This window comes from Mizuhopecten yessoensis, unplaced genomic scaffold, assembly GCF_002113885.1.
Source record: "Mizuhopecten yessoensis strain PY_sf001 unplaced genomic scaffold, ASM211388v2 scaffold10439, whole genome shotgun sequence".
Classification (NCBI taxonomy): Eukaryota; Metazoa; Mollusca; class Bivalvia; order Pectinida; family Pectinidae; genus Mizuhopecten; species Mizuhopecten yessoensis.
The window spans coordinates 217986-238089 of record NW_018408547.1 but is presented as its reverse complement, the minus strand read 5'-3'; the positions used below and the strand labels follow the sequence as shown (position 1 = coordinate 238089).

At 35.9% G+C, this 20104-nt stretch overlaps 2 protein-coding genes across 2 annotated transcripts; one reads left to right on the top strand and one right to left on the bottom strand.

The window, feature by feature from the left end:
* Positions 1-801: 801 nt before the first annotated feature.
* Positions 802-8030, top strand: LOC110460587. Its single transcript, XM_021513572.1, has 4 exons — positions 802-870; positions 3332-3523; positions 4941-5030; positions 7259-8030. Exons 2-4 carry the CDS (start codon positions 3346-3348, stop codon positions 7885-7887), a joined length of 897 nt encoding a protein of 298 aa, XP_021369247.1. The 5' UTR covers positions 802-870; positions 3332-3345; the 3' UTR covers positions 7888-8030.
* A 3792-nt stretch (positions 8031-11822) lies between these two features.
* LOC110460590 lies at positions 11823-18634 on the bottom strand. The gene is made up of 2 exons (XM_021513575.1): positions 18435-18634; positions 11823-13732 (listed from the first exon to the last, which is right to left on the bottom strand). Exons 1-2 carry the CDS (start codon positions 18472-18474, stop codon positions 12561-12563), a joined length of 1212 nt encoding a protein of 403 aa, XP_021369250.1. The 5' UTR covers positions 18475-18634; the 3' UTR covers positions 11823-12560.
* Between the last annotated feature and the right edge of the window lie 1470 nt (positions 18635-20104).

Here is a 20104-nt window from a genome sequence, read left to right as displayed (position 1 = left end):
TCCTATTTTAATTTAATGTTTATTTAGGTTTTTAAAATATGACTATTTATCCTGTATCAAACCAGTGTATTTTAGATGTTATTGGTAACTTGAAATATAAATCTCCCTGTTTAATAATCTAGACCATTCCACTTTATTTTACTTGTAGAACTATGATATCGTTTCGCACCTTTATTTATATTAACGAAAATTTCAAGTTTAAGTGGTAAAATAGGACACATTTTAGCTTACAACATGCATCATTACTATTTACTTTAGCCAGAGGTACATTTTTATTGTCTTAGCTATTCCATGAAAGATTTTTTTCTTTAAATTAATTCATAGTAATGAAGAACATGTATTTATTTTTCTTATCTCGGATACTTTTCCAACAGTTATCATAAAACATCTTTCCAAAATTTATTTTTGCATTTTTTTTACAGTCTTACATTCATATATTTTCTATATCAATATTTTCGTCGAGTACACATTGCCATTTATTAGATTTAGAAAAATAATCTTCTGTTCTGGTTCATGCTAGATAAATAGATAATTTGTTACCATATTAATATTCTTTCCGCAACGTAGATTTTTTTTGAGTTCTGAGACTTAGTTGTTTAATTGAAATATTATACAGGATTTTGGGTAGTGGATCTCTACTACAATACTTTAAACTATGTTTCCATTACAAGGATGAAAGTTTAATTTATCATGTTTGCAGTATTAAAGTTATAACAATACCCGTGGTGAGCCTCTCATATTTGGTCGCCCATTTTTCATCGTGGTCATCTATGTGTTTTCTTTTCCTCAATTTCACATAAGCTTCTATGTGACACTGATGTCAAGATTTGGAGGGTGAGTTTGAGTGAAGGTCGGACAGGTAAGGAACAGGTAAGTCATTAATGTAGGTATAAAATCGTGTCCGACACGTTTCCAATTCAAATTAAGACGACCATTGCTTCTCTTTTTTATTTGTATGCAATCTGTTTGAGCTGGCAATAACTGCAAATGTATATTGTAAGCTTATATATCGAAGTTACAGTAAGGCATGCTTCATGATGAACCATAAATCATGCATATATATATATTAAGGTCCACCTCTGGCAGAGTAGAAGGAAATTCAATGGATATTGTTTGTGTAAACCCTAAGGCATGTAAGCGATCTAGAATGAGACCAACAATTTTAGATGATCGATACAGAACTCGGCCGTAGACCAATGGCTTGATTTGGATTAAGCCTACACAATGAAATGAATATAGTAGAAAGGTGCTGATGCCTTAAAGACAGTAAAAGAAGAGCGGGCGTGGACAGTTCCGCTTTGATAGTCACCAATTACTGAACTTGTTAGTATGTCTATATAACTTTGATCAGCTGTGCAAGAGCATATTGGTGTGCAATAGGTTTGTATGTTTGAACCGCGATGTTAAAGAGTATTAAAATTCAAAATTATCCCTGATGGTACCACTATATTTCTACATATATCTGCATTACTTTGGAGGTGGCATGTTTGATCATTCTCAGGCCCCTGTATTTTATCGTGTGCCTGTCTGGGTTGCTCAAATACAACAGGGTGTTTTTGACATTGGAAGGTAATTTCAGATCGGTCACCCTTAAAACCGTCTTCAATCGACGACAACAAGCGTCTTCAAGTGACAACATGAATCCCCAGACAAAATCTTTAAAAATACCAAATAAAGTAAGCGACATCGGAAGATATGTTGTTAATATGAATATAATACACCTCTATACCAAATTTCAATTTGATATTTGAAAAAATGACTGAGTTATGACGAGTTGAATTTTATGATAAAACTGTCTTTTGAAAAAAGGAAAAAATAGGTTTGTTTCCTATTACACATATGAAAAGGTTAAGGTGGGTAGGAAGGCAATGAACTTTATGCTTCATTCTTTGCAAGAAAGAAATCTTGAGTTTAACAGTGCTTCTTTAAAAAAAAATGCCAAAAAAGTTTAGGGTAGGCACAAAAAAATGGGTATCTGGAAACAAGCAACATTTTTTATTCTGACTTAATTTTTCTTTCAACAACACTATGGGCTGTGCTTTAAACATATAGTTGTACCCACGGGTTCGAGACCTACGTGGGGCAGTCGTCTGGTACTGGCCGTTACCAGGTTTTTTTCTCCTGGAACTCTGGCTTTCCTCCACCAACAAAACCTAGCACGTCCTTAAATGACCATAGCTGTTAATAGGACGTAAAACAGAAACAAACCAACTGTCACTGCAACTTTATAGATTAATTAACTTTTCTTGTTTACATTGACATTTATTTGGTAAATTATTCTGCTATAATCTTTTATGAAGTTATATTAGGTACCTGATGTACCAGTGAAACTGTTTGAATTATTGAAACTTTATTTGTCATTGTTTTCATTCTGAGTTTTCAAGAATTTTAAAATATATTAAATTAAAAAACTCCCAAATAGTATGTATATATATACTCACTGTATTATATCAAGCTGTTGTAGGTACATGACTGGTGAAATGCTATCAATTATAGCTGTCAGTAAAAAAGAATGTCTCTATCTCCTGAGGCTATAGTCTGATTCTATAAGGTTTCATTTAACTGATTACCAATAGCTTGTCAAGCATATGATATTTTCACTGACAGATTGATTATGACTGTCACTTGTAATAAATATGTGTATATGAGCTTGTGAGGTCACAATCAGACAGTCTGTAAAAAATAAATCTCTTTAAACACTCTAACTCCTAGTATTTAATTTATAACAGGTTGCAATTATCATGATAATATTTAAGAGATTTTACTGGCGTTTGAGGTAGTCATTACATTTCCAACTTTGAGTGAAGTTTTGATAATAATGGGACACTGAGTTGAAGTACAAAGTATCAGTGTATGTATTTGAATTGGAAATTACATAACTCAAAGGAGGATTGGTAAGGACTTGGAGTGAGTAAAGCTGAAACAATTAGGAAGGAATTCTGTTTAAAGAAATTTAAGGAAAAATCACATATCGATTTATATGTTTGAAATTAAAACTAAAAGAATCAAGATATATTTTTAAGAAAAATAGATGGCGGGTTTTCATGTCGGTGAGATATCTGCTAATTACTAAATTCAGCACTTCTCTTCTCTCAGATTTTGGATTTTTTTTGTTTTTTTGCCAATGCAAGTATGTTTTTCTGATTTTGTGTAATACTACCGTCCAATGTCTGCAACTGTAGAAATACTGAATGGTCATAAGCTTAACATATTTCAGCAGTTTGATACATCTACGGCTCCAAACCATATCTAGTATTTCCCTACCTTGCTGTTATGTGCCATGATCTGACTACTACCCATCATAATCACTGTTTCTTGTTCTTTTCTACAGAATAGCATACAAAGATGTTTTTCAACAAGTCTGGGTCAGCCCCTGGTAGTAACATGATGCAGAGTTATATGGAGAAGCGGTTGACGACACTCCACAACTCCAGTTCCTCATCAGTCACCACCTACAAGGACAAGGTCCTCGCCTTCCTCAGTGGTGTCATCTTCGTAACGATCCTTCCATACATCCACATAGGTAATTCACCATTTCATTAACCTGTTCTACTGTTTACTTAATCAAAGTAAGGACGTCCCAGGTACTGGCCGCATATTGATGGTTTTATCCAGGCACTTCGTTTTTTCCCTGGCACATCCTTAAATGACCATATATAAATATAGCTGTTAATAGGAGGTAAAACATAAACAAACAAACAAACTTAATCAAAGTGCTATTGCAGCTATTATTATACCTCATCTGTTCTTAAACAGTGACTGTGTGTCTGATTGGATTATACTGATCTAGTGACTACAGCCTTTCCTGTAAAACCATTAACTGAAAATTGATAGAGAATGCAAATATACAATAACATTTAGTTGTGATCCGGTATCAGAGGTCTTCATTTTCACTTGTTATAACTCAATGCTTATCACAAAAACCATTGTCTATAATAGCTACAACACATACAGCTAGACATCCTCGATATCCAGGGGTTACGCTCACCTTTGCTCTCTACACCCCTGGAATATGTCATGGCAAAATTGAAGGCTCGGTGTACGCCACCTTGTTGATGAGACATGATGACTAGTTTGATCCTTTGATGTACATCAAAAGAATCTCGCAGTCATGTAATAGTAAAATTTGACAGGCTTTGAAGTTGGGCGTCTCTCCTTTGTAATCTTCAAAGGAGAGGTGTCACCCTAGCGATTGGTCAGTTTTTTTTTTACCCGAGACCAATCAAACAGCTATCTTCGTGCCTTCAATTTTGCCATGACATATTCCAGGGGTGAAGAGAGCGAAAGTGAGCGTAACCCCTGGATATCGAGGATGACAGCTAGAACGAATGTCTATTTGCTTACACGGTCACTTCTCTGTTGTAACATTTCATTTTTCGAGTGCGAGTCTCACTGTTGGTAGGCAGAGTTTGCAAAATTCTGTTAACTGGAGCTATATTTTCAAAGTAAATATTTGAAAATCTTCAAAAACCTTTTTTTAAATCTACTAATCCTGGGCATCGGGTTAGAAGAATGATGATACTGGTCGGGTATCAGTTACAATACGAAGATACGATGAAAGTGCTAGAAAACCTTCCTTGCTAGTTTGTTTATATATTAATATTTTACCATTTACATGGAAAAGTCACCTTTGGACTGATTATATTTAGTCTACTTTTGCATACCCTTTAAAAGGCCTCTAAGAGAAGTATTGGTAAACTGGAGTATTTAACCTGCTATTCAGACTAATGCTGAATATACTTTCCTATATATATCTTGTTGCCCATTCTCTATCATGGTCACCCTATGAAGTGTCGGCTATTTCATGGCATGATAAAGTGTTCTGTAGAAAGGGCAAAGTTGTATTATAATATGTAACAGTTTGAGTTAAGGGTATACAATCTTTTCTCGTCATGCCAAAAGAAATATTTATTACAATTTCTATAACAAATGTTTTTCAGGTATAATCCATCTAAAAATCTGGGTGCCAGGAAAAGGGAAGGTGGACAGGAACAAGTGTACTTGTTCGTGCTTCGATACTGTATTCAGAGGTGAGTTTTACACAATACACACGCTTGTTCATGCTTCGATACTGTATTCAGAGGTGAGTTTTACACAATACACACATTTGTTCGTGCTTCGATACTGTATTCAGAGGTGAGTTTTACAAAATACACACGCTTGTTCGTGCTTCGTACTGTATTCAGAGGTGAGTTTTACACAATACACGTTTGTTCGTTCTTCGATACTGTATTCAGAGGTGAGTTTTACACAATACACGTTTGTTCGTGCTTCGATACTGTATTCAGAGGTGAGTTTTACATAATACACACATTTGTTCGTGCTTCGATACTGTATTCAGAGGTGAGTTTTACACAATACACACGTTTGTTCGTGCTTCAATACTGTATTCAGAGGTGGGTTTTACACAATACACACGTTTGTTCGTGCTTCGATACTGTATTCAGAGGTGAGTTTTACACAATGCACACGTGTTACATTAAAATTTTTGCAATGTTTTCAGTGCACAAAAAATTGTAAATGTTGTTATTGGTCAAAGGGGGACAACTCCACACCAGAACAATAAACTTATGCTGATGAAAGTGATTAGTTCCACAAGTATAAGAATGAGGAGTTAAATTCAGTTAATGTGTCAGGGTTATGACCATGGTTACTATAAATATATGTCACAAATTAAGCTACAAAGGCAAAGGCAATATAATTTTTAAAAAATCGTCTCTAAATTCATTTCTAAAAATATTTTTTTATCAAACTTCTTAAGATATTCAAATATAGATATGTCTCAAACGTGATTTAGCTTCGTTGTCAGGATGTTAAAGCCAAATACACTAGTACCATTTTTGGAAATCTTCATGCCTCTAGAAACTTTCTAATCTCAACTAACACAAATGAAAGTTTATTGTATTACAATAAGGTTCCATTGAGAAGATCTAAATCCATCTGTCCATAGTATTTGTCTGGATAATAACTTGAGAATGATTGATCATACAAAGATCAAACTTGGTGTTTGGTTTGCCCTAGTGGATACAAAGAACCCGATCCATTTTGGGCATGGTGTCGGAGAAGTCAAGGTCACTGTTGCTAAAAGTAGTATTCTGCTTGGTAGGGCTTGTCCAGATAATAACTTGAGAATGTTTGATCACACAAACCTCAAACTTGGTTTGTGGTAGCCCAAGAGGATGCAAAGAACCCTGCAGATTTTGGGCTTGGGGCCCCAGAGTTCAGGGTCACTGTTGCTAAAAATAGAATTCTGCTGGGTAGGGCTTGTCCAGAAGATTACTTGATATACAAAGTTGAAAATGTGCCAATAATAACATAAGAATGTATTACTATACAAAGTTCAAACTTCCGGTTTTGGGTTCCCTATTGATTGTGACTAAGCCTATTGGTTTAAGGGGCAGTCAGTCAAAGTTCAAGGTTACCATTGCCAAATAGATAATTTTGCTTCTCTGAATGATAATGATAACTTAAAATGTATGGACATACAAACTTCATACTTGGTTTAAAAGTAGCCCTTCTATACATAGTCCTATATAGTCCTATGAATCCGCCTGAAGAAGCCCTAGAAGGCAGAAAGGCCTAGCGGACGATCTGAAAAAAATGTTTTTATTCTATACATAGTCCTATATATATATACTCCACAAGTCTTTAGTGTTCCTAGTTATATTGATGATTGTACAAAGTCTGCATTTTGTATACAGAGAATAGGTAGCATGTCCACATAAAATTATTGTAAAACTGATTGTACAGTTTTCTGCTCAAACACAAATCCATGATGGGTCAGTAGAAATCCTGAATGTAGTTTTTTTTATGGGGGGGGGGGGGTATGCTGCACCTGGTTGCTCTTTTATTTGGTTCATCTCCTAGTTACAAAAACACTTCGCAAAACGTTTTAAATATAAATAAATTATAAAATAGGAACTGGTATTATTTATGATTACATACTTACATTACTGATATGCAAATCTAATTTCAAAACCTGTCAGAATTTAACTCACAGCAAATGTGCCAGATTAATTTATACACGAACAAGGCATTTTAATTAACAAACAATCCTCCGAAGAAAGTAATGTTTAATACATTTAAAACGAAAATGTTTTATTGATATTTTTCTCAATAAAACTCTCACTTTTATTGGTTCTGATGATGGCAAGCCTAGCTAGCCGAAACATGTAAACCGGTAATAAAACTACGGAATCCAGATGTTGAGGCTCCATCGTTTATATCTTTTTTTATTTTATTTATATGTAATTTTTAGGTCAATATGAGGATCAAGGGCCAACAACTTACAAACATGTATACTTCAACGCCACCTGGCAAACAATGCGGATTTGGCTGTTCACCGTGATCTTCGTCCTCCTGGCGTATGAAAGCATTAAGTACCTCATTCCACTGATTCGTCGGAGAAATCTGCGACCTGCTATGTTCGCTTTGTATGTTGCGAACCTGTATCCCCACTATTACTCCTGGTGGTCGTACTTCAGTTACTACAACGAGGACTTTTACGATTACTACAAACATCATATGCTGTTCACCATCACAGAAGTCATCGCTACGTGCCTCGTGTTGAATTTATGCGATAATCGTAATGAAATAGTATCCTGGAAGATACTAGCAATAGTTAGCATCAACCTAATGCACATATCGGTGGAAGGTTCCGACCAGTTTATACAACATGTGGTTTACGGCAAAGGATCTCATTTCCAGAATGCCAGGAATATCGGACTCATGATTCCCGATCTGTTACATGTTTTTATTCCATTATATCTACTCTATAAATTTGCCAAATCAAAAGATTTAAAGCTTTCAGAACTTTGTTATAAAGAGGAACTGTTCATGTGTATCATATTTATTTCGTTCGGTACTCTCATAGGGCGGTTGATGTAAGGTTATGTGATGAATACATGTGAAACTTGTTATGTGTTAAATGTATTGTTGCACCTGCTACTCAATTTAAAAATGATACAAGTGTGCCTGGTTTTCAGTTTACACTTTATGTATCTTTGAAATTTAGTTTTTATATCAAATACACAAATTTTTATTTGTTATTTTTTCTTGATACTACTAGTAGTTATGGAAATACAATCTCTACTAGAAACAAAATATACAAAAATAAGTTATAGATTTCAGATTTTTGAATATTTCCTGTATCACATTCAAGAAAAAAAGTATAAATCTATTTGAGAATGGGGGCAAAATTTTGCCAAATTAATTTGGAGTTTCTTAAGTTAAGATAAGGTTGAGCAATCTGGGGGCAACACAGGTGCTTTTTTTGTTGTGGACCAAACACTTAATAAACCTGATATTCCAATGTTAAATTTCCACATTTTATATGTATATATAAATGTTTTGTTTTATTTAAAACATGTATGTGTTCAAATATTGGATTGGTTGGTGCATCATTTTACTACAGCAATATAATGTAACAGTAAATGTGTATTTCCTCTTCATTGTTGTGAGGTGCAGGATGTGCTTCTTTTGTCATATCACCTTAGTTCCTGTTTGTGTTGTTACTTCCTGTGGGTTGTTGTAGTTACTTCCTGTTGACTTGTATGATAACTACCTGTTGACTTGTGTTGTTACTTACTGTTGACTTGTTTGGTTACTACCTGTTGACTTGTATGATAACTACCTGTTGACTTGTGTTGTTACTTCCTGTTGACTTGTATGATAACTACCTGTTGACTTGTATGATAACTACCTGGTGACTAGTGTTGTTACTTCCTGTTGACTTGTATGATAACTACCTGTTGACTTGTGTTGTTACTTCCTGTTGACTTGTATGATAACTACCTGTTGACTTGTATGATAACTACCTGGTGACTAGTGTTGTTACTTACTGTTGACTTGTATGATAACTACCTGTTGACTTGTGTTGTTACTTCCTGTTGACTTGTATGATAACTACCTGGTGACTAGTGTTGTTACTTACTGTTGGCTTGTGTGGTTACTATCTGTTGACTTGAATGAATACTTCATGTTGACTTTTGTGGTTACTTCCTGTTGACTTGTGTGATAATTTCCTGTTGACTTGTATTGTTACTTGCTGTTGACTAATTGTGTGGTTACTTCCTGTTGACTTGTGTTGTTACTTCCTGTTGACTTGTGTGGTTACTTCCTGTTGACTTGTGTTGTTACTTCCTGTTGACTTGTGTGGTTACTTCCTGTTGACTTGTGGTGTTACCTCCTGTTGATTTGTGTGGTTACTTCCTGTTGACTTGTGTGGTTACTTCCTAATGACTTGTGGGGTTACTTCCTGCTGACTTGTGTGGTTACTTCCTGTTTACTTGTATGATAACTTCCTGTTGACTTGTATGATTACTTCCTGTTGACTTGTATGGTTACTTCCTGTTGACTTGTATGATACCTTCCTGTTGACTTGTGTGGTTACTTCTTGTTGACTTGTATGGTTACTTCTTGTTGACTTGTGTGGTACTTCCTGTTGACTTATATGATTACTTCCTGTTGACTTGTCTGATAATTTCCTTTTGACTTTTGTGGTTACTTTCTGTTGATTTGTGTGGTTACTTCCTGTTGATTACTGTATGTTGACTTGCTTGATTTCTGTCCAGTTCTATTCTCAGATGTTTTGACTTTGGGATGTTGATTTTCTTATTGACTTCAGTGTTCGGTCCATGTTTCTGATAAATATTTTGATGATACCAATTTGGTATATGAATGTAAAAAATAAGTCTTATTTGAAAGATTGTAAGCTGGTATCCTATATTATTAATACCTACAGAAGAAAAATTATAATAACTATTAATTTAGCTACTGTGAGCTTACTCAGTATAAGTATATTATATTTTTTTCTTAACAGATCTGTATAGACTGAATATAGATATATAAAAAATTATAAAGAATTGAAATTAAGAGTAAACAAGATATGTTTGTACACAGACATTCCTTTTTCTATTATATATACACTCTGTAATGTTTTTAATATATACACAAGTATAGATGACTTAAAAACCAGCTGCTTTCACCCAATCACAGGGCTCTTCAGGTTTATTATGCTTACTCTCTGTTACTTAAAACCTGAAGAGCCCTGTGAAGGGTGAAAGCAGCTAGCCTTTTAGTCGATTGTTAGTTCTTATTTTTTCTTTATTTACTTACTTCACATGGACATTTAATCATTTTTTATTACACAAGTATAGATATATATATCCACTGTCAGCTGACTATTTTTTGATATGATGGATGGAAAAAGATATTTTTTTTATCTGACTTATATTGTATTTATATTGGCTGTAACACATACAGTTCTGAATAAGTTTCCATTTCTTATTTAGAAAAGGATCTGCCCAGATACAACCTTGGAGAAGATTTGTAAATCTTGTGATAAATTGAAATGAAGTTAAAGTTTATTCTGATCACATAACAAGAATTTCTTTATGGAACTTTCATCAATTTTTTATTATTACCATTTTTACTTCATATATATTAATGTCCACGACTTGGACATCATGTTTATTGTCTTAGTAATTACGTCACTATTTATGCAATGAACAAAAAAATAACAGGTGTATATTGGTTGCGTAAACCATTTCATTTCTGTAACAAGGAATATGCCCTCATTGGATACACACAAGAAATCTCGCCATATGATACCATTTCATTCTTATGTGTGCACCAATGTATTTGTGTAAAAACCTTAATATTTGAACTGAATTGTTTGCGGTATTAAAAGTGGATGTCATTTTAACATTACGTATCAATGAATCATGAATTGTTTGCGGTAAGTGGATGTCATTTTAACATTACCTATCAATGAATCGTGAATTGTTTGCGGTAAGTGGATGTCATTTTAACATTCCGTATAAATGAATCGTGAATTGTTTGCGGTAAGTGGATGTCATGTTAACATTCCGTATAAATGAATCGTAAACTGTTTTTTACAATGTTGATTGTTTTCAATATGAAACGACAATACTTGGATAAGTTTTCTGAATAAAGAAGCAATATTCTGAAATGATATGATAAACTGTTTGTATGTGTTAGTGAAAATCATATTGTTTCTTATTTGTATTGAAGGGTGGTCCCGATAAGCTAGTATCTATCACTTCAGATCCAAGTTCTATTAATACGGTCGGAATATAGTCAAGATGTACCATATACGCTTCCACGTAATTTTCTGGCTTGGTTCTATCAAACTTTCAGGATTGATGGGGATTTGTTTATCGATAATATCACTATGTTAGCTAGGGTGGTCGGTTATTGCAGTGGATAGCACAATTGCGTTTCGTCAAGGCGGCTGGAGTTTGATTCTCCCCGATCGGACTTGAAAAGGTACCAAGTCTCCTGCTTCAGTTCTCCCCGATCCGACTTGAAGGTACGAAGTCTCCTGCTTGGGCATGTAAGTCCAGTTTCCTCCCACATTAAGACCCATTGTGTACTTCCATCCAAGGCACAAAAAAGTTATTTATGTAAGTGGAAAAAATCTTGTTTCATATTTGTGATAACTCGTTTTGAAAATCGATTTATGGCCGTCATAACAGCTGTTGTCCAGAGAAAAGCTTTGTAATAGAGGATTGGAGCGTATGTTGATTGTTTTTTTCTACTAGATACATAAATAGAATAAAATGGTTCACTGCACCTTAACGCTGTGATGCTCTTTTTCAGAAGGGTCCTATGTCAGGAGAGTTTTGTCTAAATAGCCAAATAAAAAAAGCAGAAAAAAATATAGATTAGTCCAATTCGAAGCTGTGAAGCTGTATTAGAGGGATGGTAATTAGGTGAATGGGTTGTGTATTCTAGATACACAAAGAGAAATAAAAATGATTTGTATCCACCTTGAAACTCAAAACCAGAATTGACGACTACTTATTATTTATTGCCATCAGACAGTAGTGCCGATAAGTCTGCACATAGTTCACACCCCATTCTGTTGTGCTTCTAATATTGAATTTAGAAATAATCTACAGATGAGCATGATGAGAAAATGTTGGGGCAAAACCCAGTAAATCAGCAAACATTTGTATTGATTAGACACTAGGAAGTGTTCACCTTCGGTGTCCAGAACAATAGAAATTAAGGATTAAGTTACGTTACACATAATGTTTCTGACCATTGTCTGAGTTATCCTCCTTAAAACGTTATACAAGTATCTAATACATCAGAACCTTATGTGTGCAACAAAGTTAGTATTACTATTGAAAGAAGAGAGTTTACTTTGATGGCACCGATATTCCTGCCCCAGTAAGGTTAAGTACATCTGCAACAACGTACCGTGTTTGTGTATATACATACAATGCACGTGTAAATGCCGAGGGGTGGTTTTTTTACCTTCTGTAGCGCTTGGTTGAGTAACGTCTTACTGTCACTTCAGTTAGCAAAAGAAAAGAATTGATGTTAAAGAACAATGCTTACGATTTTAACTTGTAGCATGAACTGTCCGTGTCATACACAGTGCGACTCGGTATAAGATCTGACTTTATTAAGATTCACGAAAAACTGTCGTATTGAAGGCTTCCAATGACGTTCCAACGAGTACCAAAGCTAAAGTTTTTAGTTGCAGCATTTCATTCTAGTGTTGACATATACCCGCCCAATAATTCCCATCACCGTCTGAGTGGTGCCCTGAACTTTCTCAAGTGACGTATACTGATGGGAAATGATGCTTTCCCTCCCACCATTAATCTGTATCCTATGGACACCTCCTCATACGGTACGAGGTTACCCGAATCCGAATATATGGAAGAAAATCCAGTAGTCTGTAACGTCACTTTGTTCGGCTTCAAGGTTGGTCGCCTTGATTCCATTTGTTCATTTTGTCGGATGTACTCTTGTACACATGCGCATCTATGATGCCACCAATTTTTCAGTTTCCGTTTCTCTGCGTTTCGAATGTCTTCTTTATTTAGACACGCACTGAGTGAATTTGAATCCTTTACAATTTGGATAGAATGCTTGCACCCGATGTCCATATTTGACCTTGGCCTTGGTGAAGGAACTTGAAGGTTGTGCACGTGCAAGGCAGGAAGATGTGAGAACGCCGTGTCCTCGCCTGCCAATATGACCGGCCCTTGGTATGAGCTATAATGACGTACGCAACAATGTTTGGAAACAGGACCACGTGGTTTCGTTTTAAACTTTGCCCGATGCCTGGCAGCAATTGCTCTTTCTGCTGATTCATCAACAATTAGATTACCACCACAGTCGCACAAACAGCCCGGCAAAACGTCACTTCCATTCTTTGTGTCACAACAGGTCACACGATCGGAATTGGATTTCGCGTCCTCCGTTTTTTCATCGACATTGGTATCCCTGGGAATCACTATTTGTTGTGTTTTTGTTGTCGAGTAGTCTCTTGTTTCCGGTGACGCTAATTCTTTACCCCTCGCGTCTGCCTCTTTCACCTTCTGTAAAGTACTTTCGATTAGTTTAAACCTTCCTCCGTCACTCAGTTTTTTTAACTTACTGCTTACTTTAGGCGATGCGTCTTTTTTCTTTGGTTTATCGAACACGATATGCCCAGGAACTGACTGTCGAACTGGCCTGCTATCCTTATGACGACCTACACTGGGGTCCTTGACATCGACGATGCTCTTTTTCGATTGGTTGCCAATTTGCTGTCTTGATTTCGTTGCCTGCTTCCGGTCATCCTTTATGAGGCTGGTGAGATAACCCAACTCATTTGACATTGATTGCACGCGTTCCATCTTGCTTTTTGTTGATTCGATCAAAATTCTTGAATTTTTTATGAAATCATCATGAGAATCTTCAGTGTTTGCTGTTGAAAAAAAAAGAGAAGAAGATGATAAATGATATAGTAATAATTTTTTGAAGTGGCTTTTAATTCCGCACCTTAAAATTTAGAAGAAGACTCACAATTTATATAGGATTAATTAAAACTAACCATACCAAGCAAACAGTGCTTAGCCAAAAACGTTATCGCAGCTACGAATCCAAATTGAAAAGATGTTAAATATATCCACATCGATTTCAAGAGTTCTTAATCGGCATTTTATCTGAAACCAATTCTTAGTAGAAACCAACAGGTTCGGAGAGCCGGTATCACTCGCCTGGATCACAGGGTCACGTTACAATCGCACATATGCTATAATGATATGGGTCCCAACACACAAACATATGACCCATGTCAGTATAGCATATGTGTGATTGTAACGTGACCCTGTGCCTGGATATTTAAGCGACCATGGGAAAATATTCTCATTCAATGTAATATCGCAAATATTTCCCCAAATTTGGCTGCGTTTCTCTGCGCTCGTTTGGAGCCAACCCGTCTTTTATTTACCATTTGATTCTCTGGTCAAAGAGGAGCTACGCAACTTCACATAACAGTTGATTCATAAGGGCAATGGTACTTTATAGTAACCTTGGCTGAGATCTGTAATGTGGTTAAATGTTTATATCTTAGGATCTCAGTTGTTTCTATGATAAGGCACTGTATGTTGATGATCTTGCGAATCTTTCGATGTAAGGCACTTGGACTAAGTCCCGGAGTTTGGATTAAACCCAGAGTTTATCATTGAATCGTGATTTTGCTCATCATTCCATGCTCAGAAAGCATATCATATATAATACAGGATGGGGTTCTCATCCGTTTTCAATGTTTGACCAAAGGACTAAGTCCTCATTGTTCCCGAGAACTACGTGAGCATTCGCCTCTTCGTACGCAGCAATGATGTACACGGTTAAATTGACGGTGATAACCAAGGGGCGGGGCCAGACCCATGTGATGATCCTGGACATCTTATGCCTAGAGATTGTGTATATGTGATTATTAGGGATCTCTTCTATTTCTATATCATAAGATATACCACCGGAAATGGGTCTCCAGGAACCGGACCGAACGTGGGGTGGTCCAGTGAACTCGTGTTCAGAAAACTAATACCCCGAAATGCCGATGTATATGAAAGGTTTTAATCTACGAGGAAAGCCCTTAAAAAGTAGCCAGCACTGAGTAATAAGTATTTAAAATTACTCTTCTGGTTAATCTAGTGTTTATTGGGTTAAAAACAAGTATGTCAGTTATACAGTACTGTACATTTTTCACTGTATAAAATTCGAAAAGTTTACAGCTTTTTATTACATTCTTAGTGAAATATCGGATGTTATCAACTTGATAAAACTGATATATAATTTCACACCGTGACAAATATCAAATGTTTGGTATACACACTTAAGTATTTACATAAATATACAATTAATAACATTTTTATAAGCAATCATACCAGAAAATAGCAGAAAACGTCGGAATTGCGTTGAGTATCCCGTTCAAAATGGCGCGCAGCCTTGTCGTCAAGCTTGACGTCATTGAAATATGGCGCTTATTATTTCGCTTCTGATTCCTTATGCTTTTAAAATGTAATAAATAGAACATCTAATGGTGTCTTCAGTTATAACAAAATATTTCACTTGTGTAGCAAATATTTTGATATTTGCCACACTCGTAAAATATATTTGTTATTACTGAAGACACCATTAAATTTCCTCCATATTTCGTGATTGTATCACGTCCTGGAGTTTACGGTATGTCTGTACTTTTACGGCATTGCTTGTGTAATTAATTATCTGCCTCACCTCTACCATAAAAGTGCACTTACTACATACAAATAAACACGTCAATAATCACATTAAGTCACAATAACTATCCCGACAAATCATATTAATTATGTTTATTGTTGACAAACTTTACTTATACATAGTAAGACTATCACGGCAAATTGGTGCATACTGAATATTTAATTGGACTCGCGCCTTTATTACGCCGTTAAAGCGTCGAGTTTGTTATTTATTGATGAACACAGTGACGGACCAAGGTTTGGGACAGCCAACAAGTATGGTTAGCTCGACCATGGGACAGGAAACGGGTCTCAGTATCATGTATTTTTGTGCACGCACGCTATTCTGGGTGCTTTACTAGTCATTTTAATTTGCATTAATTAGATATGACCTTGATACTGACTTTCTATTCCATGTGATTATAGACCCATGGGTCAGTATACAATGGTTTTTTTTTTAATTTTAAATCTTAAGTGAAAGCGTCCTGAAACATTTTTTATCATTTAGTCTGGATGTTCATTTGTACGCTCCATGAAACCTACATATAGCTAGATACAGGTGTCAATCTTGCGCTGGATACATCGTATGTTCGTTTTCCATCGCCATAGAAACATCGAACCGTACTTATTACATGCAGAAATCTCTCTGTAACACATGTCCGGATTTGTTTTACCTGTAATGAACATACTTAATAATCACACAGGTTGATCAGCACCAAGTTAATCACTTCTAATCACCTTGTATCCGTTGTCATGGAGATAGACCGGTTAACACGGTAACTAAGAGACCAGTGTCTCTCGAGGACCAATTTATTTGTCACTACTCAGTACAGAGTATAAATAGACAGCTATAATAATCACTGGCCTGGGTAAAATATGATATAGCAGACAAGCTGTGTACATAGAGGAGCAAATATTGATCCATTCCTGATACATTAGATATATAAACATCTAAAATTGCATGTTTAAAGCCCTTCCTAACCTGCATTTTTATTAAAGGCGTTCTGTGATATTGTCAAGCCTCTAAATGAATGGGGATTTGTCTCTTTAATAATAATAATAATAATAATATTAATATACAACATTTATATAGCGCCCTATATAACTTGTAACATTACTCTAAGGCGCTTTACAACATATGGATAATAGTAATGGTTATAATTGTGAAAACAAACAACAAAGGCTTGCAATCACTTTCATACATTTAAAAAGCAATGTGCGCATAATTGAACAAATAAAAGGGTGGTATTTACATGACGTCTTTGCAAAGATTCTAAAATGCAGACGTGAAGAGGTGAGTTTTTATGTCCCTCTTGAACTTGGCCAGGGTATTTGACTTCCTAATAGCAGATGGTAAGCTATTCCACAACGTAGCCGAAACCCTCCCAAAGCATCTGTTTCCGTAGGATACAGTACGAGATTTTTGGACACACAACAAAGATTCTGACTCCGACCACAGTGATCTTGACGGCTGATACAGGGTAACAAGTTCCTGTAGGTACTGAGGAGCTGTGCCGTTCAGTGCCTTGTATGTGTATACCAGAATTTTGTACTGCGACCTGTATCGTACAGGTAACCAGTGTAACGAATAAAGCGCAGGTGTGATTTGCTCTCTCTTTCGAGTACGAGTAGCTAGCCGTGCTGCAGTGTTCTGGACGACTAGTTAGTTTGTCAGATATACCTCAGAGCAGGGCGTTACCATAATCCAACCGAGAGGTAACAAGTGAATGCACCAAAATCTTGCATGCATCTGACTTTACTGACGCCTGCTATACCTTTCAACCTCTAACTGAGTGAAGTTTTCTTTATCCCTTACTTTACCGGTACCTGCCTTAAACGACGTCCAGTACTAGCGTATCCTTTCTAAATGACTAGCGTTTTCTAACTTTTCTTTTATCTATTTTTTGTTCTCATTCTAACTTTACCGACGCCTACATTTCAAGACATCTATCATAATTCCAAGCTGACTGAGGTTTTCCTTTTTTGACACGGACTTAACATACATCTGATGTTAAGGCCATCCTGTAGTACCTGATAACCCCTAACTGACTTGGGTCTTCTTGCTTTAACCCTGAGATTATCGGCGTCTGACTTTAATGACATTCTATAATGTTGGACATGATAGTATATAGTCTAGAACGACAAAGCCTCTTTTAATCCTCTTTTTACCGACACACTGAAATTTTCGACTAAATTATCTAATATCTCTTGTCGGTAAAGCTAGGTGTTTCAGATATAAATTTTAACTAGACAATAGTAAAAATATTCTTGCTTTAAAAAACTCAGCCGTTATTCTGATTAGTGGCAGATGAAAGGTTTGCTTTGGTTTTGGTTTGGTTTTATATTGTTTAACGTCCTTTTAACAGCTAAGGTCATTTAAGGACGTGCCTCCATGTGTAAGCGTGAATGTGTGTATGTTTGCCGGAGACGTGTGTTGGTGTACTCTGATAAGTGCCGGATGACGGGAATTCACAAATGCAAGCACATACACGTAATCATGTTTATTTTTTCCTATGTGTTATTATGATTTTTTGGTTGAGAGTTTTATATCACAAATGGACCATTAACTATTTCATAATAAAAAAAGAGGCACATTTTTCAGTGAGAGTTTTGGCGATTTTTATCAAACTGTTTGCCAGTGAAATAATGGATTCTATCACTCTATGGATAAAACTGATTATCAGTAGTCTGACATAATCGTCAAATATACACACATTATATTCAACAGGAAAACATAATATCCTCCATATATTTAATTCTTAGATAATACTTTTGTGACACTAAATTGAACGTATTTATTTTTTACATAATGCTTATATTGGGTTTCGAAAATATCATCATTTGAATGTATAACGAATAGCAATAGAAAACAATATGCTTTGCCGTCATGACGTATATGAAACTTACCGTGAGCTGGTGATTCCTTAGGCTTGGTAGTAGGAGACATACTTCCTATCGTCCAAACCGCCCAAGGCCGCTGCTCATCAATATTATATATTTATATAGATTTGTCCTCCTATGCTGTACCTGTAAGCTGAAGTCCACATCCAAGATAAAACAGTCCTTTCTTCTCTATTTTACACATTCTTAGTTCAAGTGATGATATTTTTTAGAACCGCCGTGTTCTCGATTCGTCGATGAAACTATATAAACCTTGAATAATTGCGCCATTTCGGGATGGCGGGAAATACGTACATACGCGTTATCGTCGTCTGTGTCATCTACCGCTCCGTGTTAACGGTATGGCCGTGTCGTGTAGCACAGGCTACCGGACTAGATGTCCAGTGTCAGTATATCAACCGAAGTAGCAGACGATCACGGCTGAAATCTCGGCGCATCATTAATATTTTACACTGATTAGTGTATACGGCCTATATGTCTTTGCTGTGCTCCCAGTAAACAGACGACGTCGATCGTGTTTGTTTACACGCATGGGTTTTCTATAGGCCTACAGTGGTGAAGTGAGACAAACTCGATGTTCACTTTGTGATCAACAAGTTATTGGTGATGAATGCCACTATGTATTTGAATGTAGCTTTTTCGTACTGGAAGACGAAAATATATTCCCAGATATTATTTCCAGTTTTCAAATACATAAGTACTATCAAATTTCATACCGTGAACTATTTTGCACAACTGATATAAAATTGTTGAAAAACCTTTGTTACTTTCGGAAATGTGTTATGCAAACATTTCAGTCTCCATGCTAGCTGACCTATTCCATTGCTGTCTACTGTTATTATGTATGTTGCTCATATATCGTTCGTATCGATCTGACTGTTAAATAAAGTTCTGTTCTGTTAAAAATAATTAAGATGATATTAATTAATAAGATGTAAACATATCGTCGATAATTATGGAAACATATGAATGCCTACATATGTGTTGTTGTTTTCGGTTTGGTTAAAATAGAGAATTGCATGTTCACCCAATCATCAAATTAACATCTTCGCTAGCCAAGTGTTGTCTTCGTTACACTCCATACGAAGCGAACACTTGGCTAGCGAAGATGTGAATTAAGGGACTTGTGTGAAATAGTAGGCGCCATGGCACAAAACACTTCAGCAGTTATCGCATCTTTTAATTTGCTAGGGGGGACAAGGTTCTCAATGTTTTGCCTACATGAAATAACGACATATGCAGTACTTCAGAGATACGCTATGGAGGCTCTCGGAAGCCATCTAGTGTATTCAAGAGTGCAAGTTTAGTAAAAATAGGCATTTCTGATCTCAGAGTTCTTTTATTATACTTTTTCCGTTTTCGCAACATATTTGGATGAATTTCGAACATCATAATGAGATGCCCCTTCTTAGCGTAAGTGAGTATAACCCCTGGAATATCGTGGATGCAAGATGTCCCAAATATTTCATATCATGTTTAATGATTTGAAAATGTGTATTGATAAATAAATAAGGTATGTAGCCCTTTGGCAAAAATAAACATAGAAGCTCTGTAACTGTTTGTGCAGGAGCAGAACACTATACAATTGTTTCATGGCTATTTGGGGAACAGTCAAAACTATCATCCCGAGGTAGGGGGAAGCCCTGTGGAACTGTTTGCCCGAGGCCGCTAGGCCG

Bases quoted from the DNA above. Each gene is read 5' to 3' on its own strand.
- LOC110460587 (XM_021513572.1), top strand. From the start codon at position 3,346: ATGTTTTTCAACAAGTCTGGGTCAGCCCCTGGTAGTAACATGATGCAG. The intron at 3,524-4,940 runs GTAATTCACCAT...AATGTTTTTCAG, and splicing joins CCTTCCATACATCCACATAG to GTATAATCCATCTAAAAATC. The intron at 5,031-7,258 runs GTGAGTTTTACA...TGTAATTTTTAG, and splicing joins CTTCGATACTGTATTCAGAG to GTCAATATGAGGATCAAGGG.
- LOC110460590 (XM_021513575.1), bottom strand. From the start codon at position 18,474: ATGTCTCCTACTACCAAGCCTAAGGAATCACCAGCTCACG. The intron at 13,733-18,434 runs GTAAGTTTCATA...TTTTTTCAACAG, and splicing joins TAAGGAATCACCAGCTCACG to CAAACACTGAAGATTCTCAT.